Source organism: Chlamydomonas reinhardtii, chromosome 1 (assembly GCF_000002595.2).
Source record: "Chlamydomonas reinhardtii strain CC-503 cw92 mt+ chromosome 1, whole genome shotgun sequence".
Lineage (NCBI taxonomy): Eukaryota > Viridiplantae > Chlorophyta > Chlorophyceae > Chlamydomonadales > Chlamydomonadaceae > Chlamydomonas > Chlamydomonas reinhardtii.
Window position 1 is genome coordinate 4,018,858 of NC_057004.1, and position 16,347 is coordinate 4,035,204.

General features: G+C 67.2%; 3 protein-coding genes across 3 annotated transcripts; 1 reads left to right on the forward strand and 2 right to left on the reverse strand.

Annotated features, from left to right (window-relative positions):
• The first annotated feature begins 68 nt into the window (after nt 1-68).
• CHLRE_01g026150v5 (uncharacterized protein) lies at nt 69-8,350 on the forward strand. Its single transcript, XM_043058560.1, has 12 exons — nt 69-577; nt 900-1,036; nt 1,356-1,799; nt 1,905-2,196; nt 2,789-3,013; nt 3,388-3,652; nt 4,131-4,216; nt 4,701-5,172; nt 5,438-5,923; nt 6,066-6,236; nt 6,558-7,047; nt 7,408-8,350. Exons 1-12 carry the CDS (start codon nt 247-249, stop codon nt 7,684-7,686), a joined length of 3,678 nt encoding a protein of 1,225 aa, XP_042928474.1. The 5' UTR covers nt 69-246; the 3' UTR covers nt 7,687-8,350.
• A 12-nt stretch (nt 8,351-8,362) lies between these two features.
• Nucleotides 8,363-10,568, reverse strand: CHLRE_01g026200v5 (uncharacterized protein). Its single transcript, XM_043058561.1, has 5 exons — nt 10,496-10,568; nt 9,968-10,108; nt 9,512-9,733; nt 9,118-9,188; nt 8,363-8,914 (listed from the first exon to the last, which is right to left on the reverse strand). Exons 2-5 carry the CDS (start codon nt 10,041-10,043, stop codon nt 8,831-8,833), a joined length of 453 nt encoding a protein of 150 aa, XP_042928475.1. The 5' UTR covers nt 10,044-10,108; nt 10,496-10,568; the 3' UTR covers nt 8,363-8,830.
• Nucleotides 10,569-10,622: 54 nt separating this feature from the next.
• CHLRE_01g026250v5 (uncharacterized protein) lies at nt 10,623-16,298 on the reverse strand. The gene is made up of 14 exons (XM_043058562.1): nt 15,978-16,298; nt 15,730-15,794; nt 15,391-15,470; nt 15,067-15,174; nt 14,784-14,867; nt 14,421-14,525; nt 14,117-14,236; nt 13,823-13,915; nt 13,338-13,517; nt 12,899-13,098; nt 12,302-12,512; nt 11,875-11,972; nt 11,414-11,690; nt 10,623-11,203 (listed from the first exon to the last, which is right to left on the reverse strand). The coding sequence occupies exons 1-14, from the start codon at nt 16,031-16,033 to the stop codon at nt 10,940-10,942; spliced, it is 1,941 nt and encodes a 646-aa protein (XP_042928476.1). The 5' UTR covers nt 16,034-16,298; the 3' UTR covers nt 10,623-10,939.
• Between the last annotated feature and the right edge of the window lie 49 nt (nt 16,299-16,347).

Below are 16,347 nucleotides of genomic sequence, written 5' to 3' on the forward strand. Positions count from 1 at the left end.
CACTGGGGCTTTTGAGCACAGCAGCATTATCAATACTGTACTGTCAGATTTTAGTTGCATGATGCACAATTGACATACGCTGGCACTGCTTTAGCCTCGTGCACGCCGATGGCTCTTCACTGTCGGCGCGCCGCAGCGGCACTCAACAATCGTAGACGCTTCGATGGTGGAAGCTCATCCTGCAACGCTGCGGATGCAGTTGCCAAACCCCAGTTTCGCGCCCTGCCGGCCCTGAAACCTCGTGTCATGGTGGCCGCTGCACCCGGGTCATCGCCTGTGCCGGCCACGCCCGCTGGACTCAGCAGCCCAGCTGCAGCGCCTCCACAGCCCCTGCAGCCGCAGCCGGCCGCAGACACCGCCGCAACCCCAAACGCCGGGACCAAGACCGGGGCCGGCGCCGCCGCAGCCGCGGCCACGGGCACCCGGGAGGCGGCACCGGCGGCACTAGTCAGTGAGGTAGAGCCGGGCGTGTACGGCCTGCCTGGTGTGACCAGACCAGATGACCTGGTGGACACAGCCGCACGTCTGGTGCTAGTGTGCGGCGAGCTGCAGGCGCAGGCGGCGCGAGAGAGCCGAGGTGGGGCGTGTGTGTGTATGTGCAGGAGTGTGGAGCGTGGCGTGGGGTGGGGTGGCGTGGGTGGGGCGCTGCCGCTGCTGTCAGCGGCATGTTAGAGGCGTGCCGCCAAGGGCTTTGGGGGTTCGGGATGGTTCCGTCGGTCGGCCGCGGCTCCATGGGTCGGCCGGAATGGTGCTACAGCCGTGTGTGCGATGTTGACTGAAGCTATGTTACTGCCACACACGCACACGCAACACATACACATACACACAAGGCGGGTTTCCTTCCGTTTCGCTGGTCAACACACACATACGGTAACCACACGCGCCCGGCTGCGCCCCAGGCGAGCGGCTGGCGCTGCTGGCGCGGCGGCACCACGAGGCGGCGGCCTGGCTGCGTGCGCCCGCCGCGCACTGCGCCCAGCACCACACACAGCCCGCCTGGCGGGAGGCGGCCGGACGAGTGGAGAGGGCGCTGCAGGTGGGGGGCTGAGCGCGGGTTGGGCATGCGGGGGGGGTTGTGTGGGAGCGTGGGAGTTAGGGCCGGAGGAGGTGGAGGCAGTGCCATGCCGTGCCTGCCGTTCTGCCCGGTGTACTGCTGGTGATGTAGCCACACACATACACGCACACACACACACACACACACACACACACACACACACACACACACACACAAAAACAGATCTGCTCAGGGGAAGCCCTGGACCTGCGTTGACGCCCTACTGTCCTCGTGCCCTCCTATCTTGTCTCTACTACAAAGTAACGCGGGCTCCTCCTCCCTTTCCTTGTCCCCACCACAGGCAGTGGAGGACGAGCTGTGCCGCCTGCTGGCCGCCCACCCACACTGGCCGCCGCAGCCGCCGCAGCCGCCGCAGCCGCCGCAGCCGCCGCAGCCGCCCGTGTCCCCAGGCCCCGACACGACCGCGCAGCCCGCCGCCGCAGCAGCACCTGCACCCGCGGGTGCCGCCGCAGCAGCGCCGTCGCCCGCCGCATCCGCCACCCACCCTCCACCTGACCCCCAGCCTCACCCCCAGCCGCAGCCGCAGCCTCGCCCCCAGCCGCAGCCGCAGCTGCCCCGGCTGGTGTCGGAGGGCGTGGCCCGGGCCGCGGCTCTGAGTGCGGCTGACGAGGCGGACCGGGCGGGGCTGGAGGCGCTGGAGGCGGCGCTGCTGGCGGGGTGGCGGGAGGCGCTGGCAGACCCGGACCAGGCGCCGCCGCCGGTGCTGCTGCTGCACGACAGCGAGGTGCGGGGTGTGGGGTGTGGCGGGTGGGTGGGGGTGCAGGGGTGTTTCCTGCCCTTGTGCTCGTGGACGCACGCGCACACACGCGGCCCCCCCCTCCCTCCGCAGGTTCGCGGTGACCCGGTGTTGTCGCAGGCCGCCTCGCCGGCGACGGAGGCTGACGTGGCGGCGGCCCGGTCCCGAGCCGGAGTCACACTGCAGCTACTGCCGGGGGGGCAGGAGGGGCAGACCGCCGCCGCCGCCGCCGCCGCGGCAGCAGCAACGGCTGTAGCAGCAGCAGCAGCGACGCCGGGGCGGCCAGGCGGCGCGGACGGCGGCGGTGGTGTTGGCAGCGGCGGGGACGGGCCGTGTGTGCGGCTGGCGCCGCTGACTGTGGCCACACGCAAGGCACGCACGAGAGGTACGTGTGTCAACTACGTGTGGCATGGTGGGAGGCTGTCCGGGTATGTTGGAAATTGAAACGAAAGCCCCCCCAGACGACGCCGGAGTCTGGGTGTGGGGGTGGCGCAGTGGGTGTGCGATGGGACAGTGTTTAGGCAGGTTGGTGGAATCCCGTAGGGTGCGCAGTGGGTGGAATCTGGATGTGTGGGTGGCGCGGGTGCTGCGTAGGCGTCTGCGCCTGCGCACGCAGCTGGACACACACCCCACGCCGCCGTCCGCCGTCACGTGTGCCAACCTCCTCATTCCGCGCACCGTCCTCCCCGCAACTCTGCACATCCCTGGGCCCCTGCGCCTGCACCCCACATACCTTCCGCTCTCGCAACCGCCCTGGCCCCTGCGCCCTTGCACCTCCACCTCCACCCGCACCCCTGTGTGCCCCTGTGCGCCCCTGTGGCATCTACCCCCACTTGCGCCGGCCTCCAATCCCGCAACATTTCTTCCAATCCCGCAACCTTTCTGCTCTCCACCCGCACCCCCCTGTGCCGCTGCACCCCGGTGTGCCCCGCTGTACCCCGGTGCGCCCCGCTGCGCCCCTGCGCGCGGCGCCGCAGGCGGCCGGCTGTGGCGCGTGCCCCTGAGCGGCGGTCTGACCTCGCTACTGCTGGCGGAGCACCCCAGCGGCGCCGTGCGGCGGGCGGTGGTGGCGGCCACACTGGGGCCGCAGGCGGACGCGGCGCTGCAGCTGATGGACGTGCTGCGGCGGGCGCGCGACGACCAGGCGCACTGCCTGGGGCAGCCCAGCTTCGCGCACCTGCGGGCCGCAGGCTCCGTGGCGGGTGGGTGCGGATGGGGCGGTGCGGAGGGGAGGTTGCGGGTGCGGGTGCGCGGGAGTGGGGGGTGGGGGGTGGGGCGGGGGCGGGTGCGGGGGCGGGGGGCTGGGGTGGGAGGGGCAGCTGCTGCGCAGCACATCCGCTCACTGGTGGCGGGTGTGGCGGGGGGCGGGGCTATGTTTCACCGGCATGGGGCCTATGCTGGGGCAAAACGTGGCTGGTGTCCTGCCACCACGCCTTCCCCCGCAATGCGGTTCTCGCTTGACGTCAGCACTTCATACGCGATGACTTACTGATTTACCGACTCACTGCTCATCATTCCATCTTGCAATCGTCTCTGCCACGCCACCCCGCACCCCACCCCCTGCCCGGTGCCTCAGGCTCTCCTGAGGCTGCTCTGCAGTGGCTGGGCGAGCTGCTGGGCGCGGTGGCGCCGCTGGCGGAGGCCGAGGTGCAGCGGCTGCAGCGGCTGGCGGTGCGGCTGGAGGTGGCGGCGCGGGAGGAGGCGGGCGTGCTGGGGGGGCAGGGCAGGGCACCCAGGGGTCAGCGGCAACAGCAGGCGGCGGATCAGGAGCAGCAGGAGGAGCAGGAGGAGCAGGAGGAGGAGGACCCGCTGGACCTGGTGGGAAGTCTGGACTTCCTCAGGTGGGCGGGGGCGCCTGTGTGTGAGGGCGCCTGTGGGTGGGGGTTTTGGCGTGGCGGTGCGTGTCGCCAGCAGCGGCCGTGCCTCGCTTGCCGCCGCTGCTGGCGACACGCGGCCTGGGCTGTCCGCGTGCTGCCTGGCACACTGCACAGCACACACACACACACACACACACACACACACACACACACACACACACACACACATACACGCGCACACACACGGAATCCGTAACTCTGCATCGCATACACTGTCCTACGCGTAATGTTTTCCTTGTGCTCTTTAACACACGGAGTCCTGCGTGATTCCTTCCCTGGTCCACACACACACACACACACACACATACACACACATACACACACGCACGCACGCACACACACACACATGTGCGCCGTCGTTGGGCGGGCTTTCGTTTCTTGTCTAACACACACAAACACACACGCACGCACGCACACACGCGCACTACCCTCCCACACGCAGCCAGCTGGATCGGGAGCCGCTGCCCAGTGCGGAGGAGTGGGCGGAGGAGTTGGCGCCGTATTTCGAGCTGGAGGGCGTCCTGCAGGGTGAGCGACAGGGTGTGTGGGGGGGAGCACAAGGGATAAGGGTCGACACAGGGCGTGTGTGCGTGTGCGTTGTGCTTGTGCGTGTGCGTGTGTGTGTGTGTGTGTGTGGTTGTGCCCGGCCTGGGGGGGCGGGCGGAACCAACGAGAGACACGAAGGGGCTGAGGTAGGACACGGGAGCGAGCATCGCTGCTGCATTCTCTTGTGCCCTGGCCTGCATTGGGGTCCCCGGCGCGCTTCCTAGCGGCAGCAGCAGCAGCAGCAGCAGGCCCTGCCGCCGCGGCTGCCTGCTGTGCACGCCCTTGCCCTCGGGCCATCTCGCAGCGGCCACCTCCAAACGGCCGTGCCCACGTCCGCTGCAAACTGCCGCCTCGCTGCCGCGAAGCCCCTGCCTCCCTCTGAGTCCCCTCCCCCCCGCCCCCCCCCTGAAACCCTCCCTCCCCCCCCCCGCCCCGACCCCCCCCCCCACACACACCCGCCCCCCAGGCCTGGGCCGGCTGCTGGCGCCCACCCTGGGTCTGCAGCTGCGTCCCAGCGCCTGGCTGGGCCGCCACGAGGCCGCCTGGGCGCCGCCGCACCACCTCATCAAGATGGAGCTGCACGACACAGGCGGCGGCGGCAGTGCCTGGGGCCGCGGCAGTGCCTGGGGCGGCGGCGCAGGCGGCGGCGCCAGTGCCTGGGGCGGCGGCGCAGGGGGCGCAGAAAAGGATTCCAGGGCATCAGAAGCTTCTACATTAGTAGCCAGTAGTAGCGGCAGCAGCAGCAGTGGTGCCAGCGGCCGCCGGTCGTTTCGGCGCAGTGCCGCGCCGGCGGCGCCGCAGGGGGAGGGCGCCGGACCGGAGGGGCGCGCCGGTGGCGGGGGCGGCGCGGCGGCGGCGAGCAGCAGCAGCAGCCTGGTGGGGGTGCTGTACGTATGCGTTGATGCCGAGTGTGGCATGCCGTTTACGGCCCTGGTCAGGTGAGCAGCCGGCGCGGAGCTGTCAGACTGAGGCTGGCAGGCCGGGACTTGGTGGTGACTTGCATGGATGCAACCTGCACCCGTGCAGGAGCTAGCTGCTGTGTACGGCTGACACCAGCTCTGGCGCTTTCTGTGTGGGTGGGGGGGGGAGGCCAAAGCATGGGTTGACAAGGGGAGGTGTGGGTGGCAACAAATGCTTGGTCAACGTGTGCTGAGCAGTTGACTCGCCCCGTACGGCCATGCCCCTCCACGGTAATGCACGTAGGCACGGTTACGTGAGCGGCGCCCCGACCGCGCCCTGGCTGCACCCGCAGCTGCCCGCACCCCTTCCTGCCGCCTCCACCTCCTCCGCAGCACCCTCCTCCTCCTCCTCCTCCACCGCCTCCTCCTCCGCTGCCTCCTCGGGCGCCTGTGTGCCGCACGTGGCGATACACCTGCCCGCACACCAGCTGGTACTCTGCGCCGCCGACACCGCCGCCGCCACCGCCGCTTCTCCTCCTCCTTCTGCTGCTCCTCCTCCGCTTGGTTCGGCGGCGGCGCCAACGCCGGGGAGCGGCGGGTCGGCTCCGCCGCGGCGGCACTGCTACTGGCTGCTGGAAGACCCGCGCCTGCTGCGCAGCCTGGCGCACGAGCTGGGACACGCCCTGCACTACCTGCTGTCTGCGGCGGCGCCGGCGGCGCCGGCGGCGCCGGCGGCGCCAGCGGCGGGAGGCGGAGGCGCAGCGGCGCCGCAGTCCGGCAGCGCCGGGAGGTGAGAGCGCTACAGGGTCTGTAAGCGGCCCGAAGTGGGCACCTGGGTTTTTGTTTTGGTGCGCGTGTGCGCATGTCTGATACCTTGTGAAACCCGCACCCGCCTTCCCCCATGGTGCCCCCCACCCTAACCCATCCACCAGTGTCAATGCCAGCCAGCCGCCGCTACAGCCACCACAGCTGCTACAGCCGCCGCTGCCCGAGGCGTGCGCCTGCTACAGCTCCGTGGACCACGTGGAGCTGGCCTCCCACGTGACGGAGCGCTGGGCGGCGGAACCGGCCGTGCTGGCGGAGCTGGCCAGACACGTGGACACGTGAGCGCGGGGCCCGGGGGGGGGGCCTAGATACCAGCCCAAACTAAACCTAGCCCAAACGCAGTGCAAACGAGCGAGGGCGGGAGCTGAGGGTGCTGGTCGGGGTTGGGGCCCCAATGGGGGTTGGGCGGCCCTGTGTGTCAGCGGGTATGCTGTCATGGAAGGGGGCGGGCATAGCTGGCAGGCCGTGAGTCACAGGCTGCGCCCTGTGCGGAGTAGCCCGGTCACGCGCGTCTGAAGACTCCCTTGCCTACTCCGGGTAAACTCCTTCCCTCTCCCCCTCTCTCCCCCTCTCTCCCCCTCTCTTCCCTTCATGCTCAGCGGCGCGCGCCTGCGCCCCCGTGACGTGGCACCGCTGGCCGCCGCCCTGGGCCGCCAGCGCTCCTGGCTGGAGCTGCAGCAGCACGTGCTGCTGGCGGCCGCCGACCTGGCGCTGCATCTCAATGGCGCCCAGCTGCACCTGCACAGCCTGAGGCTGCGGCCCGACCCACAGCAGGGGGAGGCGGAGGAGCAGCAGGAGGAGGCGGAGGCCCGGCTGGGGGAGGAGGCGGCGGCCCGGCAGGGGGAGGAAGGGAGACAGGGGAAGGAGGGGAGGCAGGGGAAGGAGGGGAGGCAGGGGAGTGGCGGTGATGGCGACGGCGAGTGGGTGCGGCTGGGTCCGGGCACGCCGGCGCGGGCGCTGGTGTCGGCTCTGTGGGGCGCGCACAGCTCGCTGCCGGGCGGGCGGCTGGTGCTGAGTCAGCAGCTGATGGGGCTGCTGCCGGGGCTGCTGCACAACGCCGCAGCCATGTACGCCTACCCCATGGCGCAGGTGAGGAGGGTGGGAGGAAAGGGGAGGGGAGGGGAAGGGGAAGGGGAGGGGAAAGGGAGGGAGGGGGAGGGGAGGAGGGGGAGGAGACAGGGAGCGCATGGACAGCAGGGTGGCAGGGTGGCGGGGTGGCGGGGCGGCAGGGGGCAGGCGTTAAGCATAGGGTTGGGTGGACATGGTGGGTGGAGGGCAGCGGCACGTCGGACGTGTGTGCTGGCGGCGGCGGATAACGGGAAAGACTCGGCGCATGACGCTTCTGGGTGAGTGGGTGAGGCAGCCTTGGGGTTGTGGGCGAACGGAGCATCAAGCGGCCAGGGACCCAATGACTTGGCCTCCTCCCGCACTTCCCGCGCCAACCTGCAGATGGTGTCGGCTGCGGTGTGGGAGCGCCACTTCTCGGATGGGCTGGAGTCCCCGCGTGCGGCCCGCGGCGGCCGCCTGCTGCGGCGGGTGCTGCTGCAGTGCGGCGAGGCCGGCAGCGCGGCGGCGGCGCTGGAGGCGCTGTTGGGGCCGGGCAGCGTGCGGCGAGTGGCGGCGGGTGGTGGTGACGGCGGCGTCGAGGGGCAGGAGGGGTGTGGGGGTGGCGTGGTGCCCGACCTGGCGCACGAGTCGTTTCAGGACATCGACCCGCTTGTGTTCTGATCACTGGGCGCCCCTGGTTCGGAGTGAATGAAGGCGTGAGGCGCGCCGCAGTCCGTGTGGTTGCAGATGAGCCCCCCTGCCTGCAACACTGCTTGAGTTGTGGCAGTGCAGTGTGCGATGGGACAGTTGTAAGGCAGGTTGGTGAAGTCCCGTAGGGTGCAGCTGATTCCCAAACCCCAGCAGATGGCAAACAATTTGCAACGGCATGGCAGGAGTGCGCGGCTGGTCGAACGCCGGATGTACTGTACCGACGAGTTGCTGGCTGGCTGGAAGTTTGCTGATGCACATTCCTCACGCTCACGCAGGTGGTCAATGGAGCGAGTAGCGAACCCGGGGAGGGACCACCCCATACACCTGCCCATTGGCTCCGGGCGCCCGGCCAGGCGATAGCACCACACAGACACACCGCAACGCCACACTCGCGATGCAGAGCCGCAGCGCACCTGCAGGAAGATGACGAAGATGGTTCTGAGTGGATGAATGCGTTAGGCGCGCCGCAGTCTTGTGGTTGCAGATGAGGCCGCCTGCCTATACCGTAACACTGCTTGAGTTGTGGCAGTGCGGCCTTTCAATGTCACGTGGGCACGTGCCACGCATCGTGCCTGTCGTGTCTGGTGATCTATTGTGCCTGTGCTGCGGCGGCAGACGCCAATAATGACACCATGCATGATGCATGCCAGTTTCCATTCAGTTAAGGGGCAGCTGACTGCAGCGCCCTCAGTGCAGTCAAGCGAACGGTGCTCAGCCACCTCTGATCGCAAGTCATCGGCTTTAGACCCAAAACACCCAAACGCAAAGGGCATACGGCCTTTCCTGGCCGTTCAGTCATGTCCGTTTCAGCTGCTCATGGCGCAGCGCATCAGCCGCAAGCCACACGACCAGCGCGCTGGCCCCGGGCATCGTCGCCACAGCGAGGTGCACAAGCGCACGCCAGCCCAACACCATGCCGCGCCAAGTCCAAGTCACCAGCAGCATCAAGCGCACACCCCAAGACCCCAATCCACCAAAGCGCGCCCCGAGCACCGTGCCCCGCCCCACCGCCTTTTGCGCTGCAGGCAGCTGTCGCCTCCCTCCGGTACATATGCACAAACGCAGTGCCCCGCTATCTATTTCCCTACAAGCAAGTGCCTTGTGTGCGCGGCGCTCACAGGTAGTCCCTCATCTCCAGCACTTCCTCCGCCAGGGCGGTTTCGCCGTGGTCCATGCAGCTGGCAGCCACAGACGAGAACTGCAGGGGTGGGCGGGGAGGGGGAGGCAAGCAGGCACACGTGTGTTCGTGCTCGCTTACGCGCGTGTCCGTTTGCATGAGTGGAAAGCGCCGCCCAAGCGCTGACACATCCCAAGCTGCAGAGTCAGCGCAGTAAGCAGTGGGTCCCCGCCTACCACCAGCGCCGTACAGCGCCCGCGCATACCCTACGGCTGCGCGCTCACCGTCCCCGGGTCGATGCGCATTTCCTCGCGCATCATGCGGTTCAGCATCGCATACGCCTCCGACAGCTGGCCTGCAGGCGGTGTGTGTGTGTGTGTGTGTGTGTGTGTGTGTGTGTGTGTGTGTGTGTGTGTGTGTGTGTGTGTGTCAATGTTTGGGTCAGTGTTTGGGTCAGTGTGTGTGTCAGTGTGTATATGTGTACTTCATTCCCATCCCAACTAAACCCAGACCGGAACGGGGGGTTATATGCCGAGCCCAACCATATAGGTCCCAGTCGTCGAGGAATCGCCGCCCAACCAGAGTGCATGCTCATCTCTCACGGTCGCACCGAATGCCCAAGAGCGTTCAGGGAGCAGTCCCCCCCCCGCCCCACCCGCCCGGGGCTGCCGCTCCCACCTTGTCGGGCCAGGGCGCGCGCCACCACGCAGTGTGCCGGCGCCAGCGCGCCCGCGTCCGCGCCCGCCTGCGCCGCCGCCGCCGCCAGCAGCGCCGCCGCCTCGCCGCCCTTGCCCGCAGCCGCCAGCGCGCTCACCAGCTCCTGTGTGGTGGCGCCGGCGGCCACGTGGCCGCGCCCCTGCAGCAGCTTGTACAGCGCCTCCGCGCGCTGCCACTGCCCGCCTGGGTGGCACGGCAAGAGATGGGGATTGGGGTGGGTTCCATGAGGGCAGGAAGCGGGAGTGGGAGCATAGATGGCATCAATGGCGGGAGTGGCCCGGTCACGATGCATGGCCGCGCCCAGACCCCCGGGTGTGGCGCTGTACGGTAGTGCCGTGCTTCTGGAATTGCCGTGCGAATGGGGGCGCGCGTCCGTGGACTTGTCCTTCCGCAACTCGTCCCTGCGGCATGACTCACCGCGTGCATATGAGACCACCGCCACCTCTTGGGCAGCCAGCGGCACATCCACCTTGAGCACGGTCAGCTCCGTCATGAGCTCAAACGTCTTGGTCCAGTCATTCTCGTCTAGGGACGAGCGCAGGGCGACTGCGTACTCCTCTGCATGGCGTGTTGGCGGTGGCGGTGGTGGTGGTGGTGTGTGTGTGGGCGGGCGGGGGGAGGGGGTGGGGGAGGGGGCGGGGGGGCGGACAATGCTCAAGGGGCCGGCGGGCGCCGGCACTTGAGCCCGTGTGCGTCGAGTCATGACAGTAGTCGCTAATCAGGAGCAAGAAGGTTATCTTTCTGACACCACGGCTCCGAGCTGTCGCTCAGCCATGAATGAGCGTTCAGCAGAGCCGAGAGGGTGCAATAGTCAAACCCAAAAAAACAAGCAGACTAATACCACCCTCAATTGGATAATGCGGTCATCAGCCGCCCCAGCGCGCCGTATCTTTTGGACGCCGTATACTTCTTCTGGAAGATTGCTGTTCGCAGCGCTCGCCGCACCTGCTGTGCGTTGTGCCCGAATCAGTACTGTGCTTGCACGCGAGACGGCTCTACGACAAGGCGCGGCTAGGGCTTTAGGTGCCCCACGAGAATGTGTATGCAAGCGCAAAGGGATGCGGGCCAGCATTTTGTAGAGAGTGATACACGCCGGTGAATTATATGTTTTATAGCCGGTCGTGTGACTGCTTTGGCCGATACAGCTGCATGAGCTGCGCCCAAACAAAGGCAGCCGCACGACTGCACGAGGGCGGTGGCACTTTCCCAGCCCTCTCGTGTCTCTACGCCAGCAGTTCCCCGGCCCCTTGGGTCTCTTCTCCACGGCTGGCCAATCTCGTCCTGTACTCCTTGAAAGTTGCCCTCTCTTGTAACACCCGCAATATTAAACAACATGCGCACAATCCTCACATCTCCTGCTCAACTCCTTGCTCAACTCAACTCCACTCTCTACTGCACTTCCCGGCTGCTCTTGCCCATTCGTCGCCGCGGCTGCAGCACCACCAGCACCAGTATCACCGCCATGGCTACGTTCAGCGCCAAGCTGATCTTGCTCTCTGTGGCGGCCAGCCACACGCCCGAGCCCGCCTGCACCACCACGCCCCTGCCGCCTGCCGCCAGTGCGGAGCGGCGCTCCTCCGCCGCGCCTCCGCTGGCGGCAGCGCCCTCGCGGGTGCACAGCACCTCGTCCGCCTCCTTCTTGAGCTTGGCAAGCTGCAAAAGGGGGAGACGGGCAGCGAGCCATTTTATAGTAGCCCATAACCTACATTCCACACTGCAACGACACGGTCCTGGAGCCGGCGAGTTACTGATCAAACCCCTGGGCGTCCACGTAACTGCAGCCAGGGCTCCACCCAGCCAGCCAGCGCCGCGCCGCTGCGCCGAACACCCCAAAACACACACGCAGCCCACCCCACGCCGCACCTCGCGGTCCCGCTTCTTGAGCTCGTTGTGCAGCCGCTGCACCTCCGTCTCCAGCTCCTTGGCCCGCACGAACTGCTGCGTGCTGCCCTTGCCCCTGCCACTGCCCGCCCCCGCCTGCTTCGCCGCGCCCTCCTGCCCCTCGTCCCCCTCCAGCGCCGGCGCCACGCCCAGCTTGAGGGCGCTGGCGGCGGCACGCAGCGAGTTGGCGAAGGCGCGGGGCCCGAAGTCCAGGGCGCCGGCTGCGGCCAGCTTGTCGGCCTCAGCGGGCTCCAGCCACCTGCAGGCAGCGTGTGTTGTATGGAGGCGTGAGGAACGCCCGCATTGCGTGTCCAGTGACCAGCAGCAGCTGCAGCGCCTGCAGCAGCTCATACCGCACCTGGCCCCTAGGTCTGCGAAATCGATGCGAAGAGGACACGCGCCCCACCCCAGCCCAACCCCGCCCCACGCCCCACCCCACCCACTTGAGGGTGACGAAGCGCGCCTCGTGCGGCTCCACCTTGGCCGCCGTGAAGCGCGCCGTGAACAGCCCCACGTCCTCCTCCAGCCAGATGTCACGGACCTGCGGGCAGGCGGCACAGCAAACAGCAGCAGGCAGGAGCAATCGCAAGTGGTTAGGCGGGTAGGCGGGCAGGCAGGCACGCAGGCGAGCAGGCAGGCAGGTACAGCAGGCAGGTACAGTAGGCAAGCAGCATCCACCGCAGTTGCAGGCAGATAGGTCGCTGTTGCAAGCGCCTCTGCCCGGGATGGAGCGCCCGTGAAGCGCGAGTCCCAACTGCGCCCACCTCCCAACTGCGCCCACCTCCCGACTGCGCCCCCATCCCGACTGCGCTCCCTCCCCCCTCTCTCTGCAAGGCACCACTCGGCGTCAGCAGCACGTACAGCACGCACCAGCGCTGTGGCCTTGGGCCCGGGCGGGTCCAGCGGGTGCGGGCAGCCGTCGGGGCAGGAGTAGGGGCAGGTGTCCAGCATGAAGCCCTCGTTGCGCTTGCACTCGCCCGCGTCCGCCCACTCCTTGCAGGAGGCGTGCTTGTCCATGCACACGGGGTCGCGGTTGGGCACCTCGCGCCCCCACTGCTTGTGCTCCTCAGGCATGTCGCGGCTGGATGGGATGGGGTGTGTGTGGGGAGGCGCGGTGGGTGGGGTAACCGGGGGCAGGTGCGGTTGATGGGGTGTGGGATTCGAGAGATGAGAAATTCGGAGATGGCACAATGGGGACAGGGGGCAGGGGCAGTGGGTGGGTGGGCAGATGGGTGGGTGAGACCTCGCCTGCATTGGTGCCAGGGACGGCTGTGGGTAGAGCGGTGTCTTCTGCGGCGGGCAGCCTCACTGCGGCAGCGGTGGGATGCACACCCCACCGCGACCAGACCACCCCTGACTCCAGCCCTGCATGCACGAGCCCTTCTGCCTCCCCTCATCCCCTCATCCCCGCCTCCCCAGTACCCCGCACTCCCGCACACTCCCGCACACTCCCCTGCCCGCCCGCACCTGAACACAGTGGTGATGTCGACAGTGGCCTCGCCCAGGTTGACCAGCAGCATGGCAGTGCGCCCGTCCGCCAGCGGCTTGGTCCAGATCTCCAGGCTCTTGCCCGCACTGGCGCCGTCCAGCTCCTGCGTCCACACCGGCCGGCCCTGCAGACCCAGCGGGTCCTGGTTCACCGCTAGCACCTCGCGCGCCAGCAGGATCTGCGGGCGTGCAGATAAGGAGAGGGTTACAAAAACGAACGAAAGCGCACCCAGACGAAAGCCCACCCAGACAGTGTGTATGTCCTATATGTGTGGGGCACGTGTGTGCAGGAGGTGCTGGCGGTGCATCATGACGCGCTGGGGCTGCAGGCGCTCCCATCTGGCGCACCCCCGGCCCGCACGGGTTTGGCTCTCGATCAGTAACCCTTCCGCCCGCCCGTCCGCCCCGCCCGCCGCACCTCCAGCGTGGCCTTGCTCATGGCCCGCGGGTCGTTGCCCAGGATGAGCGGCGCCGCCATGATGCACCAGAAGGCGAAGTGCGTGCGCTGCTCCGTCTGCGTCAGCCCGCCCACCTTGCCCCAGCGGTCGCGGCTGATGTACATGCCGGGCTTGCAGCCGCGCACGTGCTCGGGGCAGTCCTGGCGAGAGGGTGGGGGTGAAGGAGGGGACAGTTGGGGGCGCTGCCAAACGGAACCGGCTTGCCAGGGACGCCACATACTCCAAAGGCACCCACCCGCAACGCCTGCGAACGCCTTGTGCTCTGTACCGCACAGCATGGTCCTTTTTGGGCTTGTACTGAGCTGTCATCTACGGTGTCCATCCACCTCCCTGGTGTGTGTGTGTGTGTGTGTGTGTGTGTGTGTGTGCGTGTGTGCGTGTGTGTGTTCCGGCCGCACCCCGTCTACCATTGACTGATAATTATGAATGTAACCCCGCGCCCCACCTGCACGATGCCGTAGGGGTACATGCCGTCCAGCCCCACCACCAGCATGTCGGGGTCGTTGAAGCCGCCCGGGCCCGCGTACGGAGCCAGACCCTGCAGGCGCGCGTGTCAGGCGCGGGCGGGGAAAGGCAAAGCCGAGCGTGCTCCAGTGTCGCGATGCAGGCGCTGAACACAGCAATATGAGGTTCATGTCGCTGCATGCGTGCCCCGTGCGCGTGAGAACCCGAGCACTGCCGCAGGGGGGTGGATGCAGCCTCGCACCCAGCCCTTGCGTCCGCCCCGCCGCACCCGCACCTGCGTCTGCCGCACTGCGCCCAGGATGGGCTGCAGGAAGTTGGGCAGCTTGAGCGCCTTGGCCTGGGCCGCGTCCCAGGCCGCGAACACGTCGATGCCGGTGCGCCAGGAGTTGCCCACCTGCAAAGGCGGACAACACACCGCACACATCAGCACGCACCGCATTGCATGGATACACCACCGACATGTTTTGGGCTGTGACAGCATCCGGAGCATGTGGCACGTCGGAGCATGGCGCTCTCTCCCCCATCTGTTGGCCTTCCCACCCGTCTGGTCCATTCTCTCAGCTCCCGCGGCCACTCACGTCTTTGCCCCACAGCCAGGGCTGCCCCGAGCCCCACGAGCACAGGCTGAACAGGATGGGGCGGCCGGTGGCGGCCAGAGCGTCGCGCATGCGCTCATACGTGGCCTGTGTGTGTTTGAACGAGGACATGTGTGAGTGTGCTAGGACAGCGCCAGAAAAAGGTTCGACACTGGGTGCAGGGCATGTGCGTCTGCGGTATAAGGGTTGGCCAGGCGGCGAGGAGAACCGCGGAAGGTGCAGGGTGAATGTCAGGGGCCGTTGCTTGATGCAAGTACGACACACAACTGCGACAAACTACAAGCACCTTGCGTTGTCGGAAGCACACGCGGGCGTTTCCATTTTGCTAATTGTTCATGTACCCACCTGCACGCTCTCCTTGGTGTCCTGCATGTCGCAGTAGTCAAACTTGAGGTAGTCCACGCCCCACTCCGCATACGTGGCCGCGTCCTGAGCAGCGCGGCAGCGGCCAGGGACAGCGAGGTGGGCCGCAAGGCGGGAAAGGAGGCGGGCTGGGTGCCGGGTGCCGGGTAAGAGGTGCGAATCCAAGCGGCGGATTCCGGGTACCGGTATCAGCATCCGACAGCAGCCCCGAAACGCAAGGTACAGTAAGTGTGAAGCCCGACAGAGCCGCGGCCTCCCGCCTCACCTGCTCCTCGTAACCGGCGCTGCCCGGGTACCCCTCGCACGTGTGCTTGCCCGTGTCCGAGTACACGCCGAACTTGAGGCCCAGGCTGTGGATGTAGTCACCCAGAGCCTGTGTGTGGGCGTGTGCGTGTGTGTTCGTGCGCGTACTTGTGGGCGCGCGCGTGTGTATGTGGGTGTACGCATGTGCGTATATGTGTGTATGTGTGTGTGGCCGCGCAATTGTGGGCTGTACGTCCATTGCAGGTCACAGCGTCTGTCAAACACAACGGGCCCCAACACCGCCAGACGCCCCTTGCGCTGCCCGGCGGCTGGTGCCGTGCCGAACCTTCATGCCGGAAGGGAACTTGTCCGCGAACGGTACAATGCGGCCCGTGGCGTTGTCGCGCTTCTCCATCCAGCAGTCATCTGGGTCAGCAGCAGTAGAGACAGCGGGGCAGCTCTCAGCAGCCCCCAGTCAGCCCGACACGTCCGCACCAGCCACGCTCTTTCCCAGGTCATGCAGCGCAGCATGCATCGGCTGAAGGCGCTACCGCCGCACAAGCGCACTAGCGGCACCCTCACACACAGCCCCCCCCCCACCAGGCGCCGGCAGCGTCCCGCTGCCCTCGCGCTGGCAAGCAGGCAAAGTCCGCCAGCCTGCTTTCGTGTGGCGCTAGCCGCGCACCTATGTTGACGTATACGTAGCCCGCGTCCATCAGGCCCGATGACACGATGGCGTCAGCAACGGACCTGCGCCGCGCATCAAGTGTCGTGTCGTCACCTGGCGCAGTTCCCCCTTACGATGCGTGTCAGTGTGTGTCTCCCACGTCCCGTTGCCCCCTGCCCCCCTCCACCCCCGAGGCAACCGCCCTCGCTCGCACCATCTTCATACATACACAAACTAAGGAACGCACCCAACCCCGCGGCACTGACCGAATGATGGTCTCGTTTATGTTGCACCGAAAGTAGTTCCACGAGTTCCAGCCCATTGCAGGGGTTTTGCCAACCCCATTCTTCAGGGCGCACGACAAGCCGCTAAACGAGCATAGAAGGACGATGCCCAAAACGATCGAGGCCCTCATGACTTTCTTTGCGCCCTATGTATCGCTGCCTGATTTCCTGTGACTATAGGGTGCATATGAGCGTGCTCATGGCGCACAAGCGCCTACAAGCGCGACAATCCAGAGTAGCTTTGCACCGAGGACGCAACAGTTGAAGAGTTGTGCAGATACTTACCTAACACTGGGGCTACATAACAGATCGCAATATAGAAACATTGGTGGCGTCGACTTTTGGGTGTTGC

What these genes read in the sequence shown, in the direction of transcription:
- CHLRE_01g026150v5 (XM_043058560.1), top strand. Translation starts at nt 247, where the DNA reads ATGGTGGCCGCTGCACCCGGGTCATCGCCTGTGCCGGCCACGCCCGCT. An exon ending in GCTGGAGGGCGTCCTGCAGG is followed by an intron (nt 4,217 to 4,700) that starts GTGAGCGACAGG and finishes CCCGCCCCCCAG; the next exon opens with GCCTGGGCCGGCTGCTGGCG. An exon ending in CCGTTTACGGCCCTGGTCAG is followed by an intron (nt 5,173 to 5,437) that starts GTGAGCAGCCGG and finishes TAATGCACGTAG; the next exon opens with GCACGGTTACGTGAGCGGCG.
- CHLRE_01g026200v5 (XM_043058561.1), bottom strand. Translation starts at nt 10,043, where the DNA reads ATGACGGAGCTGACCGTGCTCAAGGTGGATGTGCCGCTGGCTGCCCAA. An exon ending in GCGCGCCCTGGCCCGACAAG is followed by an intron (nt 9,189 to 9,511) that starts GTGGGAGCGGCA and finishes CACCGCCTGCAG; the next exon opens with GCCAGCTGTCGGAGGCGTAT. An exon ending in TGCGCATCGACCCGGGGACG is followed by an intron (nt 8,915 to 9,117) that starts GTGAGCGCGCAG and finishes CCACCCCTGCAG; the next exon opens with TTCTCGTCTGTGGCTGCCAG.
- CHLRE_01g026250v5 (XM_043058562.1), bottom strand. Translation starts at nt 16,033, where the DNA reads ATGGGCTGGAACTCGTGGAACTACTTTCGGTGCAACATAAACGAGACC. An exon ending in CTACGTATACGTCAACATAG is followed by an intron (nt 15,471 to 15,729) that starts GTGCGCGGCTAG and finishes CTGCTGACCCAG; the next exon opens with ATGACTGCTGGATGGAGAAG. An exon ending in GCGCCGGTTACGAGGAGCAG is followed by an intron (nt 14,868 to 15,066) that starts GTGAGGCGGGAG and finishes CGCGCTGCTCAG; the next exon opens with GACGCGGCCACGTATGCGGA.